The following is a 19,871-nucleotide window of genomic DNA, read 5'->3' on the forward strand; positions in this document are numbered from 1 at the left end:
AACCCTCACAGGACACAATCCCAAAAACGACAATTCTTGAACAAAAAAGACAGATTTCTCTAATTTGGCATACAGATGATTTTCCCTCAGTCTTTGGAGAACAGTTAGTACATGATTCAGCTGAGACTGACTGTTGGGAGAGTATATCAGAATATTGTCTAAGTAAATGACAACAAAACGACCTATGAGAACCGAGAATACAACGTTGATGAAATTCTGAAATATGGCGGGGGCATTGGCAAGACCAAATGGCATGACTAAATTTTCAAACAGTCCCTCGGTCGTAAGGAACACGGTTTTACATTCATCCCCCTCCCGGACCCTTATCAAATTATATGCCCCCCGAAGATCCAGTTTGGAGAACCATTTTGCCCCTGAAAGTTGGTTACACAAATCGGGAATCAACGGAATGGAGTATGTATTCTGTACCGTAATCTTATTGAGCTCACGAAAATCGAGGCAGGGACGTAAACTGCCATCTTTTTTCTTTACATAAAAAAACCCTGCCGCCACAGGTGAGACTGAGGGACATATGTGTCCTTTGCGAAGACTCTCAGCAATGTAATCTTTCATGGCCAAGAGCTCAGGGCCAGATAAATTAAACAGACGGGCTCTAGGCAATTTAGCCCCCGGGACTAACTCAATAGTGCAGTCAAAGGGTCTATGTGGCGGCAACGTCTCAGCCTCGTTTTCAGAGAATACATCTTCGAATTCTTTCAGGTACTCCGGAAAACCTTCCAGCTCAACAGATGACACAGATACAGATTTAACAGGTTAAACCAGAAGTGCAGATTTATCACATACCATCGAATCATTAAACCCCCATTGAACAATCTCCCCCGTTTTCCAGTTACAATAACTGGTTATGGCGTTGTAACCAGGGCACACCCAACACCAATGCTGCTGGTAGATTGTCCAGAACCAAACAACTTAAGTTTTCCACATAGGGTAGCGCCCACTCTGAGCGAAAACAAGTCAGACATAAAGAGAATTCCCTCTTTAGTGAGGGGGGAGGAGTCAATGGCCACCACCTTGATCGGAACCTTGAGTCTAACTGTCTCTATCTTACAGCGTGTGACCAACTGGGAGTCAATAAGATGGATGATCCGCAGTTCACGAAGGCTGTAGAGGGAAAAAAACAACCGTCCACTAACAGTTCCACGTGAAGCAACACCTTAGAAAACAAGGAAAAGGGTACCTGAGGGTCTGAGTAGTCTCCCCGCTGACTACCCAGATCTAGTAGTTTCCCGCGAATTGAGTCAAGGATGGACACTCCCTTTTACAATGTCCCATTTTACCGCAGTAGAAGCATAACTGCTTTTCTCTCCGGCGCTGTCTCTCCTTTTCCTTCAGGGAGAGAGCCCCTACGTCCAAGGGCAAAGAAACAGTCTCTTTCCCACTAGGGAACAATGGAGTTTCCACCTGCATCACCCCCCTGGCCCGTAACCTGCAGTCCATCCGGATGGCCTGGGTCATGGCGTCCTCGAGTGAGTTAGGTGGGGGATGTAGTGCCAAGGCATCCTGCAGCCGCTCGGACAAGCCTCTGCGATAGGGTCCTCGGAGTGTGGCGTCGTCCCAAGAAGCCTCTGCGGCCCAGCGGTGGAATTCAGTACAAAACCACTCAGCCAAGTGTTTCCCCTGACAGACACTCATCACCAAGTCCTCTGCTAATCGCACTCGGTCCGGCTCATCATATATGTGCCTGAGGGCCTCAAAAACTGCATTCACAGACACTCTCTCAGGGGCAGTGGGAGGAAGGGAGATAGCCCAAGTTTGTGGGGACGATCTTAATAAAGACATAATGACCCCTACCTTCTGACTTTCATCCCCAGAGGAACGTGGCCTCAAACTAAAGAAGAGTTTACACCCCTCCATGAAGACCCTGAACTCCTATTTGTTCCCAGAAAAGAAGTCAGGCAGTTTAGCAGGTGGTTCTGGAGACACCAAAACAACGTCAATCGCCCCAGCCCCCAGAGACCCAGCAGCTAAAACCCCCCGCCCCATCTCAGGAACCTGCTGCTGAGAACGAGCGAGAGCTTGCTGCTCCAGAGATAAACCCTGAAACATCTGACTTAGATTTTTCATCTGTTCATCCAGAGATTGTACGGGATCCATAGTTCTCAGGAGAGAAAAAAAAATCCAAAAACTTAATGGCCAGTTATAATGTCACGGTCCTGTTGGGGTCAGCGTGCAGCCACCGCTGAGCAAGGACTCACCCACACTGCAGAGGGGCCCGGGGTCAGACACGGCTGGACAGTTCAGGCAAACAGGACCTGGAGGAGCTGAAGTCAGTGAGCAGTGAAGTACCTACGGTCATGTGACTGCAAGGGGGCGGGTCTTAGCGTCCTGCTGCCAGAGATGGCAGGACACTAATACAGGAATACTCAAAGTCAGACAAAACCGGGTCATAAACAGAGATAGTAATAAAGTACCAGGGATGAGACAGAACGGAGAGTCGGGGCCAGGCAGTGGTCAAAGCCAAACAGACATAGAAGGTACCAAGCAGAATCCAACAAGCAGTATCCAGAGAACAGAGGAGTCGTACACAGAGTATCAGGCAAACAAGAACACAGCACAAACACACTCAGGGGTCAAACACAACTCTGCCAAGGGTGAAAGTATAACTGACGGGGATGGGAGCTTCCTGAGGCTATAAGAAGCTTTCCCAGACCCAGGGAGAGGCCACAATAATAGGCCCCAGGTGTGCAGGTAAGAGCCTGCACTGGGATCATAACATGTAACCCCAGAAGTGCCAGTCATCAGCACTGGTTCCAGACATTAACCCCAAGTGTGCGAGACAAACTCGCACTGAGATCATGACACATATGCCTGTTTATGATAATGTAATGTATTGAGGCTCTGTCTGTGGTCACCAGGCAGCTCTAAAATGGTTACTACTGAGAGGCTTAACGCAAGCCACTCCTATTATCAGATCCAAGGGGTTGCCCTAGCCTTCATCCTTTAACCCCTGTACAGGGCTCTGGACTTATACAGGGGCCCCTGAGCTGGAGTCATGGAATGAGCTGTTGTACGGTGGCACAGGATGGCAGGAGAGGTCAGGTAGCCAGGGTAAAACCAAGAGGCCAGGAAGAGTATAAAATCAGAAGACGAAAGGATAGCCAAAACAAGCCAAGGTATAAAAAAAAGGATACAAACAAAAAACACTGGAGCTGAACTAACAGGACTAAACCAGGAAAGCGTGCAAGGCTATATCAGGTAGTTTCCAGCAATAAGCTGGAGTAGTGTGTGGCACTCTCAAATTGGCTCGATCAGGGACCTGATAACTCCAGTTGGACAGCACATTCACTTATACTACAAAGTGGCCGACACTGCAGGTCCCAGTCACCTAAATCTTAGTGGCTGGAAAGAGCTTGCGCTGTCCAGAGCTTCTGGTTCCATCATCTTTGCTATCACCAGTGTGGCCCGCAGAATGGCAGAATGAATACGGCGGTGCTTGGTGACAGAAGCGGATGTCGCAAGAGCAGGTCCTGGTGGAGATGTGACTGGTAAGATGTGTAAAAGCAAGAAGAAAAGTTTACTGTTTATTTTCCCTCTCCCCAGGGTAACAAAAGTAGACTGTACAGGGGGAGATGACAATAACAGACTCTTTTTTTTTTATATCACTAACAGCTTCCTCTGTACCATCACTGCTGTTCCACTCCATGAATATGGAGCCTGGCATTCAAGCTGAAACAAGTGTTTAGACATGTTACATATACCTTTGGAAGTGAAACACGGGTTAGAGGTCTTTTCCACTTTAACTTTGATGGACAAGTATTGAGACACACACAGTGGGTACGGATAGTAATGAGACCCCTTTAAATTGTTCACTCTGTTTCATTGTAGCCATTTGGTAAATTCAAAAAAAGTTATTTTTTCTCATTAATGTAATCTGCACCCCATCTTGACTGAAAAAAAAACAAATGTAGAAATTTTTGCAAATGTATTAAAAAAGAAAAACAAATATCACATGGTCATAAGTATTCAGACCCTTTTCTCAGCATTGGGTAGAAGCACCCTTTTGAGCTAGTACAGCAATGAGTCTTCTTGGGAATGATGCAACAAGTTTTTCACACCTGGATTTGGGGATCCTCTGCCATTCTTCCTTGCAGATCCTCTCCAGTTCCATCAGGTTGGATGGTGAACGTTGGTGGACAGCCATCTTCAGGTCTCTTCAGAGATGTCCAATTGGGTTTAGGTAAGGGCACTGGCTAGGCCAGTTAAGAATGGTCACAGAGTTGTTCTGAAGCCACTCCTTTGGTATATTAGCTGTGTGCTTAGGGTCATTGTCTTGTTGGAAGGTGAACCTTCGGCCAAGTCTGAGGTCCAGAGCACTCTGGAAGAGATTTTCATCCAGGATATCTCTGTACTTGGCAGCATTCATGTTTTCTTCAATGGCAACCAGTCGTCCTGTCACTGCAGCTGAAAAACACCCCTATGGCATGATGCTGCCACCACCAGGTTTCACTGTTGGGATTGTATTGGGCAGGTGATGAGCAGTGCCTGGTTTTCTCCACACATACCGCTTAGAATTATCACCAAAAAGTTCCATCTTCGTCTCTTCATACCAGAGAATCTTATTTCTCATAGTCTGGGAGTCTTTCATGTGGTTTTTAGCAAACTCTATATGAGTTTTCATATGTCTGGCACTAAAGAGAGACTTCCGTCAGGCCACTCTGCCATAAAGGCCCGACTGGTGGAGGGCTGCAGTGATGACTTTGTGGAACTTTCTTCCATCTCCCTACTGCATCTGTGGAGCTCAGCCACAGTGATCTTGGGGTTCTTCTTTACCTCTCTCACGACTGATCAGTTTGGCTGGACGGCCAAGTGTAGGAAGTCTTCTGGTGTTCCCAAACTTCATCCATTTAAGGATTATGTAGGCCAATGTGCTCGTAGGAACCTTGAGTACTGAGAAATCCTTTTGTAACCTTGGCCAGGTGTGTGCCTTGCCACAATTCTGTCTCTGAGCTCCTTGGCCAGTTACTTTTACCTCACGATTCTCATTTGGTTTGACATGTGCTGTGAGGTCTTATATAGACAGGTGTGTGCCTTTACAAATCAAGTTCTATCAGTTTAATTAAACACAGCTAGACTCCAATGAAGGAGTAGAACCATCTCAGGAGGATCACAAGGAATAGACAGCATGTGACTTAAATATGAGTGTCTGAGCAAAGGGTCTGAATACTTATGACCATGTGATATTTTAGTTTTTCTTTTTTAATAAACTTGCAAAAATTTCTACATTTGTTTTTTTTTCTTCAATCAAGATGGGGTGCAGAGTGTACATTAATGAGAAAAAAAGAAAGTTGTTTAATTTACCAAAAGTCTGCAGTGAAACAAAGAGTGAAAAATATAAAGGGGGTCTGAATACTTTCCATACCCACTGTACCTTTTAATTATTCAATTCAGGTTTTGCATTGAGTTCCATTGCCATAGCCTTGAAGTATACCTTTACAAACATGTTTGAAAGAATCAGACATTCTAAAGAGCTTCATGAGTTTGCGCATAGCACTGTAAAAGGATGTCTCAAGTCAGTTCATGAAATTTTTGCTTTCCTAAATATTCCATGATCAACTGTGAGTGTTATTACTGAAAAGTGCAAGTAACCCTGCCACAAAGTGGTAGATCATGAAAAGTTACAGAGCTTGGATGAAAAGTGCTGAGGTGCATAAATATCACCAATGCACTACTGACTTAATAACTGCAGAGTTCCAAACCTCCTCTAGAATTAACATCACCACAAAAACTGTTTTCCGGGAAGGTAATAATATTGGGCTCGATGGTTGGGCAGCAGCATACAAGCATTACACCATCAAGCATCGGATGGAGAGGTGTAAAGTATGCCGCCACTGGACTAAGGAGCAGTGGAAAGAAGTTCTGTGAGTGACAAACCATGTGTGTCTCTATCTGGTAGTCTGGGAGAAGAGTCTAGGTTTGGCAAATGCCAGGAGAAGGTTATCTGCTTGATTGCATTGTTCTTCATGTAAAGTTTGGTGAAGGAGGAATACTGGTATGGAGTTATTTTTTGCGGTTTGGCTTATTTTCTTTAGTTCCTGTTAAGGAAAATGTTAATGCTACGGCATACCAAGACATTTTGGATAATTCTATGCTTCCGAATATGTGAGAACATTTTGCAAAGGCCCTTTTCTGTTCCAGCATAATTGTGCCCTATTTCGCAGAGTAATGGCAATGTTGGTTGAGGTTGGTGTTCTCCGTAAATGAAATATGTAGGTGTCCCAATAGTTTTGTGCTAGTGTATTACAGTGTATGTGTTATCAGAGGGGAAACCAATCAGAGGGAGGAATCCATGGCTCTTAGTTGAGCGAGCACTACTCTCATCCAGGTGGTTCTGTTGGGTATTGCAACATATCTATGTTTACTTTGTCACCAACAGATCACACATTGGCCTAATGTATGGATAAGGCATTAAAATAAATCACGTGTGAATATTGTCCCTAAAGTCTAGGACAGTATAGACATGCTTCAATTGCCACAACTGGGTTGGAAGAAAACGCTTTCAGTGTTGAAAGGTTTTCTTCAAACCGTTTATCACCCACATCAAACAAGCCATGATGGAATAAAGCAATAACATGACAAATAGAGCAGGAATTTTCTTACGGATAAGTAGGTGGAATAAACATTACAATAGATGGCAACTCTGTAAAAAAAAGTATTTTCCAGTCACAGTATATCCAGAAATTTAAAGCTTAACAGCCTTAATTTCTTAGACAAGCAACATCATTCTAGCTAACTATTCTTTATAGCTTACATTTAAAGTATTTATTTCACAAAAGTGCTGCTATTAATTCTGGAGAAATGTTCCTGCCTTAAAATAAAAAGAATATAAGCACTGCCATATAAATCTGGGGTTTAGTGGATTTTAAAGCAATGTTCCATTTCCAAAGTTTTCTTATTTTATGTACAGGTAAAGCAAATGTCACTGTTCCAGTGTTTACGTCTGAATCTCTGTCCTACTCTGGGTGGTTTATCGCCACAACTATAGGTCATAAATTAATTTTCTCCCATAACTGCACAAAACACACAGATGTTTTATTATACACGTTATTTCACATTCAGGTAGAGCAGGCGGCATTATCTCCATGCTATGCATGAATACCTTCAGTAATTACAGTATTAAAGCTGCTACAGGTATAATCCTGGTTTACGAAAAGCTCTTTCCTAAAACCATGTCTGTATCTCTAGTGTCACTTCCCAAGGGCAGAGAACTGTTAAATTCCTCAGCAAAGTTACTTTGATGCTCATTGATTTACAGCTTTATGTAATGGGACCGGTAAAATGTATTATATTTGTATTTCTCAAAACACAGGTGTGTGTATATATATATATATACATATATATATATAAAAACTGTGTTCCAAATTATTACGCAAAAAGAGTTTAGGAGTGATAAGGTTAGAATTTTTTTGTTTGTCATTTAAACTCATTGATGGTGATGTGTGTCAGGGCTCTTTATATCACTGAAAGCAATTGCAGATACCTGTGCAAATTAGTTTGGCAGGTGTGTCCAAATAAAGGCAAGACTACTTCACAAGGCTGTTTCACATTATTAAGCAGCCTACATTTTTTGCCAAAACGGGAAAGAAAAAGGATGTGTCGGCTGCTGAGAAGCAACAAATTGTGGAGTATTTAGGTCAAGGCATGACTACAATCAACATTGCCAAGGCACTTCATCGTGATCATCGCACAATCAAGAAGTATGTAGCCGATTCCCAGCACACACGTGTGTGTGCTGATAAGGAAAGATTGAGGACTCTTTCCAACAGGCAATTGCGTCAGGTTAAAAGAGCAGCTGCAAAAATGCCTTGTCATAGCAGCAGACAAGTTTTTGAAGCTGCTGGTGCCTCCAACGTCCCCCGAACAAAAAGATGCAGGGTCCTTCAGAGGTTTGCAGCTGTGTGTAAGCCATCCTGTCGACCACCTCTATCCACTGCACACAAGTAGAAATGGCTCCAGCGGGCCAAACGATACATGAAGACTGACATCCAAACTGTTTTGTTCACCGATAAGTGCTGTGCAACGCTCGATGGTCCAGATGGATGGAGTGGAGGATGGCTGGTTGATGGACACCCCATGAAAACACGGCTAAGGCGCCAACAAGGAGAAGGTGGAGTAATGTTTTGACCTGGAATTATGGGGAGAGAGATTGTCGGCCCCTTTAGGATCCCTGAAGGGGTAAAGATTAACTCCATAATCTATGTGGAGTTTCTAAAACAGCACTTCCTGCCATTGTTCAAGAGGAAGAACCGTGCTTTCCGCAGCAAGATCATTTTCATGCATGATAATGCACCGTCTCATGCTGCAAATAACACATCTACATCTCTGGCTGCTAAGGGAGGACAAACTTATGGTGTGGCCACCATCTTCCCCTGACCTCAACCCCATTGAGAACCTCTGGAGCATCATCAAAAGGAGTGTCTATGATGGCGGGAGGCAGTTCACATCTAAGCAACAGCTCTGGGAGGGTATTCTGTCCACATACAAAACAATTGAAGCACAAACCATCCAAAAACTGACAAATTCAATGGATGAGAGAGTTCAGAAGCTTCTTTCGAACAAGGGGTCCTATGTACAAATGTAACATCACCTAGAAGAAAGTTTTGACTTGAAAACTGTTTGATTTCATTTTGTAATAAGCTGATAATGCTTATAATTTCACAATTGACCATTTGTTTGTTCAAAATAAAAATAAAAAGGTTGAAAACTCTGCTGTGCATAATAATTTGGAACATGCATTTTGAGTGTTTATTATTTTTAAAAATATACTGTTTTCATAGGCAGTTTGTTCAAAACATTGCAATTATACTAGAATATTAGATGACTGGAAAATAACAATGACTGCAATTCATATAGGTAATTTAGAGAAAACATGAGCAAATATTTTTTGCATAATAATTTGGAACACAGTGTGTGTATATATATATATATATATATACACCTATATATATATATATATATATATATATATATATATATATATATATATATATACATACACCGTATTTTTCGCTTTGTAAGACACACTTTTTTTCCCCCAAATTTGGGGGGAAAATAGGGGTGCGTCTTACAATGCAAAACATACGTTTTTTGGGCTGCCGCTGCGGGTGTCCGTTACTTGCCGCCACCGCGCTGGGTCCTCCGGGTGCTGCCGCCGCCGCGCTGGGTCCCTCAGGTGCTGCTGCTCCTGAGATTTCAGTGCCGAGATCTCCATCTGCGCTTGCGCGGTGGCCATTTTCCAGGAAGCAAGCCACCGCGCAGGCATGGGTGGAACGGGAGAGCCCCCCACCCAGCACGGGACAGAGCCCGGTGGCGGCAGGCACCGGGGGACACAGTGCGGCGGCGGCAGCAGCACCCGAGAGACCCAGTGCGGCGGTAGCAGCACCACCCGAGGGACCCAGCGCAGCGGCGGCAGCACCCGGAGGACCCAGCGCGGTAGCGGCAGCACCAGGTACAGAGTGGGCGACAGCACCCAGGGGACAGAGTGGGCGACAGCACCCCGGGGACAGAGTGGGCGACAGCAACCTGGGGACAGACCGGTAAGCAATAAGACGCCTGGATTATAAGAAGCACCACCATTTTATTAAAAAACGTTTTTTCCTATTTTTCTCCTCAAAATTTGGGGTGTGTCTTATAATCTGGAGCGTCTTATAAAGCGAAAAATACGGTATATATATACTGTATATATAAATGCATATATATATATTTATATATTACAATATTTTATACCCGGAATCATATCAATGCATGTTTCATAAATTCACAAATGACTACTTAAAGGGTTATCCAACCAAAACTAGATACGGAATTACTCCCAGTCTTTATTACTGAGAAAAAGCAAAATACAGGGCGCCAGGAGTGGACAAGCCATTAGTGTATACTGGGCAACCACACAGGGGGTCTATGAGCTAAATGTACCCACTTTTACTCCTAATGGTCAACTTGATATAGCTGCAGCCAATCAGTGGCCGCCGTGCTCACACGAAATACTCCCGGCATCATGGAGCAGTATGAGTGGCGGTCAGTATACTAGTATTATTTAGAAAATGGATATTGGATATTCTGTAATAAGTGTGAAAGCATAGTTGAATTCAGAAATCCTGGCTGTCTCAGATTGATCAGGCCTATGGGGGAGATGGGTCTAACATCCAACAGAACGGTGATGTGAAATGGAATGATCAGGCATTTATATTACAGATATTAGTAAATAAGAGAACTAAACTGTGGTGGAACTGAACCTGACTGGATAGATATTTGGCTAAGAAGATTATACCAAGAGGGTTAAGGGTTCGGGTTATACCCACGTTTCCGGTGGAGGATGGTGAATTTGTGGCCAGGTGGGAAGAGGCCTGCAATGAGTGTTCAAAGACCTTAATGCAACTCCTAAGTGGGCATAACAGTGGTCTGATTTCTCAATTGGATGAATCCATTAAAACTATGGAGGAAGACCTTAAATCCTCTGGTACTATTGAGAAATGGAATATTTTTCAGGATGAGACTGATAAAGCTTTGGAATCAGTGGTCAAACGGATACAGACTACCCAGTTGAATAAAATCAATCGTGACCGACGAGATTATGAGAATAATTCTGTCTATTTATGGAGAAAGCCTAGTCCGCAGGGAAGTCGAATGGGTTGTGGGTCGTCTCAAACGTCCATATCCTCTGCGAGTGATAGATCGGATATATCTGGTTCTTCTATGGCCACTAGGTCAGGAATGGTCAGACGTAATAAAAAAGGACGTGACTTTCACCCTTATAGACGACAGGGTCGGTCTCCTGATGTCGCCAAATATAATAAGGTAATTAATTTGAGTTCACATGTGTTTACTGATGTCGATTTGGCTATTTTGGAGAAGGGTCTTTCATTCTCACCCGCTGCGCCCTTTGACGCATTTCTGGCAGTAAAAGATCTTCATCTCTTTGCTCGGTCCCTTATCTTCAAGAAATATTTTTTTGATGGCAATCTTTCTAAATTATTTCCTACAGAAGAAGAGCAAATAGCATAGCAGACTTTGGAGGAACTGTCCACCGAACATGATACTCCTGAAGGAGGTAAGGTACCACCATCAATACGTCCTAGGTCTAGGAAATTCCCTCCTCTATCCTCTTGTACAAATGTGGACTTTTTGTACAAATTGTGAGTAGGGAGTTTCTCGAGATTCCACGATATATCCATTGTACAAATTGTGAGTAGGGAGTTTCTCGAGATTCCACGATATATCCATGGCGATAATTTGACCAGAGAGGAGCGTGGACGCCTGCGCGCCCTACAGGACCTTGATGATGTTGTGTTCAAGCCGGCGGACAAGGGGGGTAACGGTGGTTGTCTGGCCTAAAGTGCTCTATGAGCGTGAGACCTTTAGACAACTTGATAATAAAGTATGTTATAAGAAACTAACGTTTAACCCCTTGTCCGCCTACTCCACACAGCTGTCGACTATTATTAATACAGCAAAGGAGGCTGGTGTAATATCTAGGGAGTTGGCTAGTGCTCTAATTGTATCTGAACCAACTATTTCGATGTTCTATTTACTACCCAAGGTCCATAAGTATGCGCAGACGCCCCCTGGTCGTCCTATTATCTCAGGGAGAGGTAATTATTTGGAACATGTAAATCAGTGGCTAGACTCCAAACTGCAACCGCTTGTAGAGGGTTTGCCATCTTTCTTGAAAGATACAGGTGAATTGCTGAGGCGGGTTGATGGACTCCAATTGGATGATGATATGATATTGGTGACTGGAGACATTGAGTCTCTATACACCAGTATCAGGCATGAAGACGGCATTCGTGCTATATCATTTTTTGTTGTGAGTTCATTTTCCCCTTCACCTTTGATGTCTGATGAACTCCCTCTGCTGGTGAAGAGAGGTAGTGAAATTGATTGGGATGGGAAGAACCTGTTATCTGAACAGGCGGAGTGTGATTGGACATCTGGAATTTCTGAGTGGATATAAGGCAGCCGACGCCCTGCAGGGTTTGCTGGTGATCCTTTCTGCTCTGAGCTCTGGCATCCAGTTTTAGTTCCTGTCTACTAAAAGCTAAGTTTTTGCCTTGCTATTATTCCATGAGATTTTGTCTGGTTTCCTTAGTGTTTGTATTCAGCCAGTCCTGGTTGGGACTGGCTGAATTCCATTTTTGTCTCTGATCAGTTGATCTCTTTGCTCTGTTTTCAGAATATACCTGAGTGCTGATATAGTGATTTTGAAGTCTAGCGACTTCAGGGCCTTTTTTCCTATCAGACGATTGGGACATTTTTGTAGGGTTTTTTGCGGATTGCAGCCAGCATCTTTTCTGTCCTTTCCTATCTAGTTAGTTGGGCCCCATCATTTGCTCAGCCTGTCTTTCTGTCTGTGTTTGTGTTTTCATCTGTTTTTCACCGACAATACATGTTGGGGGCTGTCTATTGCTTTGGGGTCTGCTCTGGGGCAGTTTAGATTTCCCCTTTCTTTCTTTAGGCTTATGTAGTTCTCCGGCTGTGACGAGGGGTCTAGGGCACCGTAGGAACCCCCCACGGCTACTGTTAGTTGTGGTGAATAGGATCAGGGGTCTGCAATCCGATAGCTTCCAACCTCTCCGGTTTTCTGGACTTAGCTTGTATTTTTGTTTTCTCCTCCTCCGGTGACTCATTCATAACAATTTTTCCTCAATATGTCAAATCTGCCAGGTGACATTAGGGAACTGATTTTGGAATTATTAACTTTTACGCTAACTCATAATTTCTTTATATTTAAGGGGTCTTTCTTCCTACAGCTCCAGGGGACAGCTATGGGGGCGTCATTCGCCCCTGCGTATGCTAACCTGTTCCTGGGGCTGTGGGAAAGAGACCTCTCCCTGCCTGATCAGTCGGCGCCGATGTGCCGCTTCCTCTCTTGGACGTGGTACATCAACGACATTTTACTGATCTGGCAGGGTTCAAGTGACGATCTCCATGTTTTCATGAAATCACTTAATACTAATGGATTGAATATTTTCATTACATATAAGTTCGATCCTGTGATGATTGAATTTTTGGACGTCACTTTGAAGAAAGAAGCTAGGGGTGAAATACAGACCAACATATTTAGGAAACCGACCTCCACTAATATGTTATTGCATGCGACCTCTTCCCATCCTGGCCATATGATTCAATCCGTCCCAATGGGACAATTTCTGCGATTGTGCAGATTGTGTTCCACCGATGAGGATTTCCTTAGACAAAATGATGATCTAAAATTGAGATTGTTAGAACGTGGGTACAGCAACAGAAGAATTAAACGAGCATTTAATAGGGCTAGACATTCGCCTAGAGATGTGCTCCTATATGGGAAAAAGCCCAAGGATGGGACAAATAAAATTAGATTTGTCACCAACTTTCATTCACATTTTCCTCATATGAGAATTTAGGACAAATCTTGGCATATTTTGAAGGCTGACACGGTTTTATCTAGGTTCCTCCCTGAGAGGGCTTCCATTGCGGCTAGGAGATCCAGGAATTTACGCGATACATTAGTCAGTAGTCATTATACTGGTATGATACCTGATACGTTTTTGGATCAAATGGCTAGGCGGTGTGGGAGTTCCTCCTATGGACATTGCGTCGCCTGCCCCAATATGGACCACATTGATATATTCACGAACCATGATGGCTCTCGTGAATATAAAATTAAAAAATATATAACAAGTGTGAGTAGAAATGTCATCTACTATGCGGTATGCCCATGTAATTTGATATACGTGGGCATGACCACTAGGCAACTTAAAAAACGTGTACGTGAGCACGTATTGGAGATTGAGGCAGCATTGTCCGCGGAGGATCCTTCATCGCTAAAAACCATTCCTCGTCATTTTAGGACGTTCCATGGCTGCAATGGTGGCCTTCTCGGGGTGAGAGGCATCGATATGTTGAATGTTGGCATCAGTGGAGGGGACACATCTAAAAGGTTAGCCCAATTAGAGTCCAGATGGATTTGGACACTTGGTACTGTCCATCCATCTGGACTAAACGAACACATCAGTTATGCCCCATTCCTATGATTACACCGTCCTGTTTCAGTGAGAACACTCACATTGTGTGTTGTCCACATTTTAATTTTGATTTTATGTTTTAGTAACTATTCGTCATGATGATGGCCTATGTGAAGTGGATGTATACCTGACTAGCGGCTTCTTTGACAGCATATGATGAACCAAGTTCTATGTCTATCGATGAAAGTGGGAAGAAGAAACGACAGATACACATATACAGATTCATTTGTTATTGAATAATTTATATTATGTCTTTTTGGTATATATGTGTGTGTATGATTATGTTCTTCTCCCAATTCTCATATGTACACTCACTGGCCACTTTATTAGGTACACCTGTCCAACTGTGTGTTAAGACTTAATTTCTAATCAGCCAATCACATGGCGGCAACTCAGTGCATTTAGGCATGTAGACATGGTCAAGACAATCTCCTGCAGTTCAAACCGAGCATCAGTATGGGGAAGAAAGGTGATTTGAGTGCCTTTGAACGTGGCATGATTGTTGGTGCCAGAAGGGCTGGTCTGAGTATTTCAGAAACTGCTGATCTACTGGGATTTTCACGCACAACCATCTCTAGGGTTTACAGAGAATGGTCCGAAAAAGAAAAAAAATCCAGTGAGCGGCAGTTCTGTGGCCGGAAATGCCTTGTTGATGCCAGAGGTCAGAGGAGAATGGGCATACTGGTTCGAGCTGATAGAAAGGCAACAGTGACTCAAATTGCCACCCGTTACAACCAAGGTAGGCAGAAGAGCATCTCTGAACGCACAGTGCGTCGAACTTTGAGGCAGATGGGCTACAGCAGCAGAAGACCACACTGGGTACTACTCCTCTCAGCTAAGAACAGGCATCTGATGGCTACTTTCAGCAGGATAATGCGCCATGTCATAAAGCTCGAATCATCTCAGATTGGTTTCTTGAACATGACAATGAGTTCACTGTATTCAAATGGCCTCCTCAGTCACCAGATCTCAATCCAATAGAGCATCTTTGGGATGTGGTGGAACGGGAGATTCGCATCAGGGATGTGCAGCCGACAAATCTGCGCCAACTGTGTGATGCCATCATGTCAATATGGTCCAAAATCTCTGAGGAATGCTTCCAGCACCTTGTTGAATCTCTGCCACGAAGAATTGAGGCAGTTCTGAAGGCAAAAGGGGGTCCAACCCGTTACTAGCATGGTGTACCTAATAAAGTGGCCAGTGAGTGTATATGTGTATAATTAGTTTAACACAATCCAACGCAATAATGAACATAGTGCTTTTTCCTTACTGAAAAAAGATTGTTCATAAGGACATAACAAAAGGACAACTCCCTTGAAACAGTATATGAACCTATATAGAAAATTGGAGTATAACGCCCAAAGCATCAATACAAAAAAAGGTCAAATTTTTAGTATCAAAATAATTTGCTCTTTATTAATCCAGGTGCAAAAAAAGTACATATTAAAAGGACAATCATGTGGTCAGATATCAGGGATGACACAGAAAAAGGGGGAATAGGATCGTTGCACACACATAATGAAATTGAAATGGTACAAAATAAAGTCCAAAAAAACCCCAGATCAGTACAGAAATTCAACACAATAGAATCATAGAATCATAGAATCGTAGAGTTGGAAGGGACCTCCTGGGCCATCTGGTCCAACCCCCTGCTCAAAGCAGGATTCGCTAAATCATCCCAGTCAGATGTCTGTCCAGCCTCTGTTTGAAGACTTCCATTGAAGGAGAACTCACCACTTCTTGTGGCAGCTTGTTCCACTCATTGATCACTCTAACTGTCAAAAAGTTTTTTCTAATATCTAATCTGTGTCTCCTCCCATTCAGTTTCATCCCATTGCTTCTAGTCTTTCCTGGTGCAAATGAGAATAAAGTTGATCCTTCTACAATGTGACAGCCCTTTAGATATTTGTAGACAGCTATTAAGTCTCCTCTCAGTCTTCTCTTTTGCAAACTAAACATTCCCAAATCCTGCAACCTTTCCTCATAAGACAGGGTTTGCAGACCGGTCACCATTCTGGTCGCTCTTTTCTGAACTTGCTCCAGTTTGTTGATGTCTTTTTTAAAATGTGGTGCCAAAAACTGGACACAATATTCCAGATGAGGTCTGACCAAAGAGGAGTAGAGGGAAATAATGACTTCACGTGATCTAGACTGTATGCTTCTGTTAATACATCCTAGGGATGACACAGAAAAAGGGGGAATAGGATCATTGCACATACATAATGAAATTGCAATGGTACAAAATAAAGTCCAAAAAACCCCCAGATCAGTACAGAAATTCAACACAATATATCCTCAGCAATTCATTGTTTTGGCCAAAGTAAACTAACTGCTAAGGGAATTTATATGGAACTTTCCATTAAAGTGCTATATGCAGGAAGGTGTGGGGGAAAGATGAAAGGATGACCATGCTTACCCATGTGGAAAAGTACATGTGCAGCGTGTCCAATCCTCAGAGCCCCTACGCACTTTTTGCGCTGGGCTTCGTCGGGGGGGGCTTGTGTCACGAAGCCCAGCGTGAAACGTGCGTAGGGGCTCTGGGGATTGGACACGCTGCACATGTACTTTTCCACATGGGTAAGCACAGTCATCCTTTCATCTTTCCCCCACACCTTCCTGCATATAGCACTTTAATGGAAGGTTCCATATAAATTCCCTTAGCCGTTAGTTTACTTTGGCCAAAACAATGAATTGCTGAGGATATATTGTGTTGAATTTCTGTACTGATCTGGGGGGTTTTTGGACTTTATTTTGTACCATTACAATTTCATTATGTATGTGCAACGATCCTATTCCCCCTTTTTCTGTGTCATCCCTGATATATGACCACATGATTGTACTTTTAATATGTACTTTTTTTGCACCTGGATTAATAAAGAGCAAATTATTTTGATACTAAAAATTTGACCTTTTTTTGTATTGATGCTTTGGGCGTTATACTCCAATTTTCTATATAGGTTCATATGTGTATAATTGTTGTACCACTGTCTTGGTATATATTTGCTCATGGATGATGTCTTCAATCCATTTCACATATAAGTCACTATGGTGGTAATTTTAAATTATATTTCTATGTATGTATTGACCCTCTTATGTGACTAGCTCTCCCGGCTTGTACGCGCCCGCTTGTCTTGACCCTCCTACGCCCGCCAGCTTTCGGCGTCTCCATGCGGTGGTGGAGCCTTTATGGCTCCTCCCCCGGCATGATGCTGACCGGCGTCGTTGGTGTCTTGACAACGGTGCACGACACTTCCGGGCCGGGACCGCTACTTCCGGTCGCGCGGTCAAACGCGCTATGACCAGGCGGTATAAAGAGGCAGGCGGTCATCAATGTAGCCATGCCCCCTGAAGGAGGACCGAAACGCGCATCGGGGCTGACGCGCTCATCCTGATTGTGACCCCTCTCCTGCTGCTGCTGCTAATAGCTTGGTAATTTACTCCTTATGCAATTTGGCATTATTGTGACTATGTTCGTGGATCATGGGAGGCCGTGAGCAGTTGGCAGGGTGGGATCTTTATGGATGTTGCAAGGGGGATTGATTGTGGTATATACCCCAGCTGATTGTGCATCCATGTTTTTCCTGTTAGACGATATATACTATGGGTGGTTTTTTCCAAACGAATTTAAATCATGTTTGTGATACTATTTTGATAAATTGTTAGTATATATTATCTGGATGAGCGCGTCTCTTTGTATGTGCTTGTGTACCACCATTTTGTGTGTTTTTCCATGCCCTTCCCCTATTTACCTGTCGATCGGATTTAACTAATTATCTTAAATAAAATTCTGTATTTTTTATATGCTAATTTTGGCCTTGTGTTCACCGTTTTCTTAGTATGGTCTATGTGTTGCTGGTGATAGGCAGCTTAAATCCATAATAATTATATGGTAGATGTATATTTCATATACCATGTATGTGAGTTTGACCTGTTGGTGTTATAGTTGAATTCAGCACAAATAAACAATTGTTTCAATAGAAAAGATGCAATATTTTAAATTCTTAGCAAACTGGTCACTTTTGGCTTAAAGAGTGCCCATCACCAATTTGCCTCTTCATTTAATAAAAGAGTGGACAGTTCCAGATGTGTTACTTTCCTAAATAAAAGTTATTGTCAAAAATGCTCATAATTATCTAAAATGCCTCCCAAAAGGAGACAACTTTTTTTTTGCCCGAACCTCTGGATTGTGGAATCCCAGCATGCAGAGCAAGAACCCACAAGCATCCTCGGCCCCTTGGTCAGTCTTGTCTTTGCTTTTGTCAGACCATCTGATCTTCTGATACATAACATCTGATATTCCACTTACTACAGTTTTGTCTTATGATTCTGTTCCTGTTTTGTCCTCCTGAACCGGCTATGTTTTACAGCATCTTAGTCTCAGGATTGTCCCTTCAACCAGAAGCCACTCTGTAAACACAACCCAAGGTGCACATTGTTGAATGTTAACATTCCTAAAAAGGTCAGGGCTGAGATTCTTTTGGGTTCTGCCAGATGAAGTGGCTAGAGCCAACTATGTCTAAGGTATCCTTTTAGAGCTGAATTCCTCTGACAGACTTTAAACCTATGGTACTATGCATATTGTGCTCTATACAAGGTGTTATATAACACCCAAATCTAAACCTCTGCGATAACACAGGGCCTACTCCCTGTGTATAAGAAACTCATTTACAGTCTGAATCCAAAAAATTAAACATATTCTTACCAAAATTACTTTGAAAAAAACAGGAACAAGGTTGCACTCTTCAATATCCCTTTCAGAAATGAAACAACAACAAAAAAAGAAATTACTATAAGCACATTTTCTCAGTTCAGCCAAGATCAGGCAATTTCTATTCACACTCCATGAGGGAAAATCTACCAAAACAATTAATCACAGAGCAGAACATTTATATTTTGCATCTAGGACTTCTGCAGGTCAATGCATTTTCATTACAAGAGAAACAAAGTTTAATTTACTAAAGTTCATTATGGATTTTTTGCTTTGCTTTTACAGTATAGTACAAACATAGCAACATAAATCTGATTGTAAATGAAAAAAAACTTTTTTGTAAAGTACAGTAACTGCAGATTTTCAAAAAAAGCCACAAAAGCAACAAATTAGTGAGGTAGATCAGGGTTTCCCAACTCCAGTTCTCAAGGCACACCAACAGATCATGTTTTCAGGATTTCCTTTGTATTGCACAGGTGAAGCAATTATCACCTGAGCAATACTAAGGAAATCCTGAAAACATGATCTGTTGGTGTGCCTTGAGGACTGGAGTTGGGAAACCCTGAGGTAGATGGTGCAGGGTCACAGAAAAGTGAGTTCTGGAATCTAATTGGATCTTGTGTGCATCTGCTCAGTGTTGTGCTTGCATGTGTTTCGATCTCTCCATTGGTCCTCTAGCATTTTCTATGCTGCACTGGGTGAGCAAATGATACATACACACTGTTCCTCCTGTCACCACTCAGGAATAGACATTATCTTTCTTTATCAAACTACAGAAGGTAACAGTACTGGGAGTACTTTACCAATGTACCCTACTAAAACTACAGTCATATACATAAGTGAAGAAAATTATGAGAGTTGGCCAAATGTTAAAACCCCTTACGTAACAATGAATGGGATGATCAAAACATATCAGCTATTCCAAAAGTTCCCATTCACTGTGATTTTGTAGTGTATCTGTACTGTGTGGCTTGCAAAAAAACAAGGTGGAAACCAATACTATTGTGAAAAAAAAATTATCTTATCTAAATGCATGCTTACCTGATTAAAAGTGGACTATACTCAGTCAAAGCCACCAAAAATTTTAATGCATACACTGGCACAGGGTCAGGTTCCAATATAATTCTGTCGTACCTACAAGA

At 42.7% G+C, this 19,871-nt stretch overlaps 1 protein-coding gene across 3 annotated transcripts in view; it reads right to left on the reverse strand.

Annotated features, from left to right (window-relative positions):
- Window positions 1–19,871, reverse strand: part of ULK4 (unc-51 like kinase 4) — a 1,062,038-nt gene that overhangs the window by 485,032 nt on the left and 557,135 nt on the right. For all 3 annotated transcript variants that reach the window (XM_073550092.1, XM_073550091.1, XM_073550093.1), the window contains exons 30-31: window positions 19,771–19,863; window positions 18,724–18,772 (exon numbers count right to left, since the gene is read on the reverse strand). In XM_073550092.1, the coding sequence (XP_073406193.1) occupies window positions 18,724–18,772; window positions 19,771–19,863 (142 nt within the window). The remainder of the gene's footprint in view (window positions 1–18,723; window positions 18,773–19,770; window positions 19,864–19,871) is intronic.

This window comes from Dendrobates tinctorius, unplaced genomic scaffold (genome assembly GCF_039654945.1).
Source record: "Dendrobates tinctorius isolate UK_male_01 unplaced genomic scaffold, ASM3965494v1 ptg000162l, whole genome shotgun sequence".
Classification (NCBI taxonomy): Eukaryota; Metazoa; Chordata; class Amphibia; order Anura; family Dendrobatidae; genus Dendrobates; species Dendrobates tinctorius.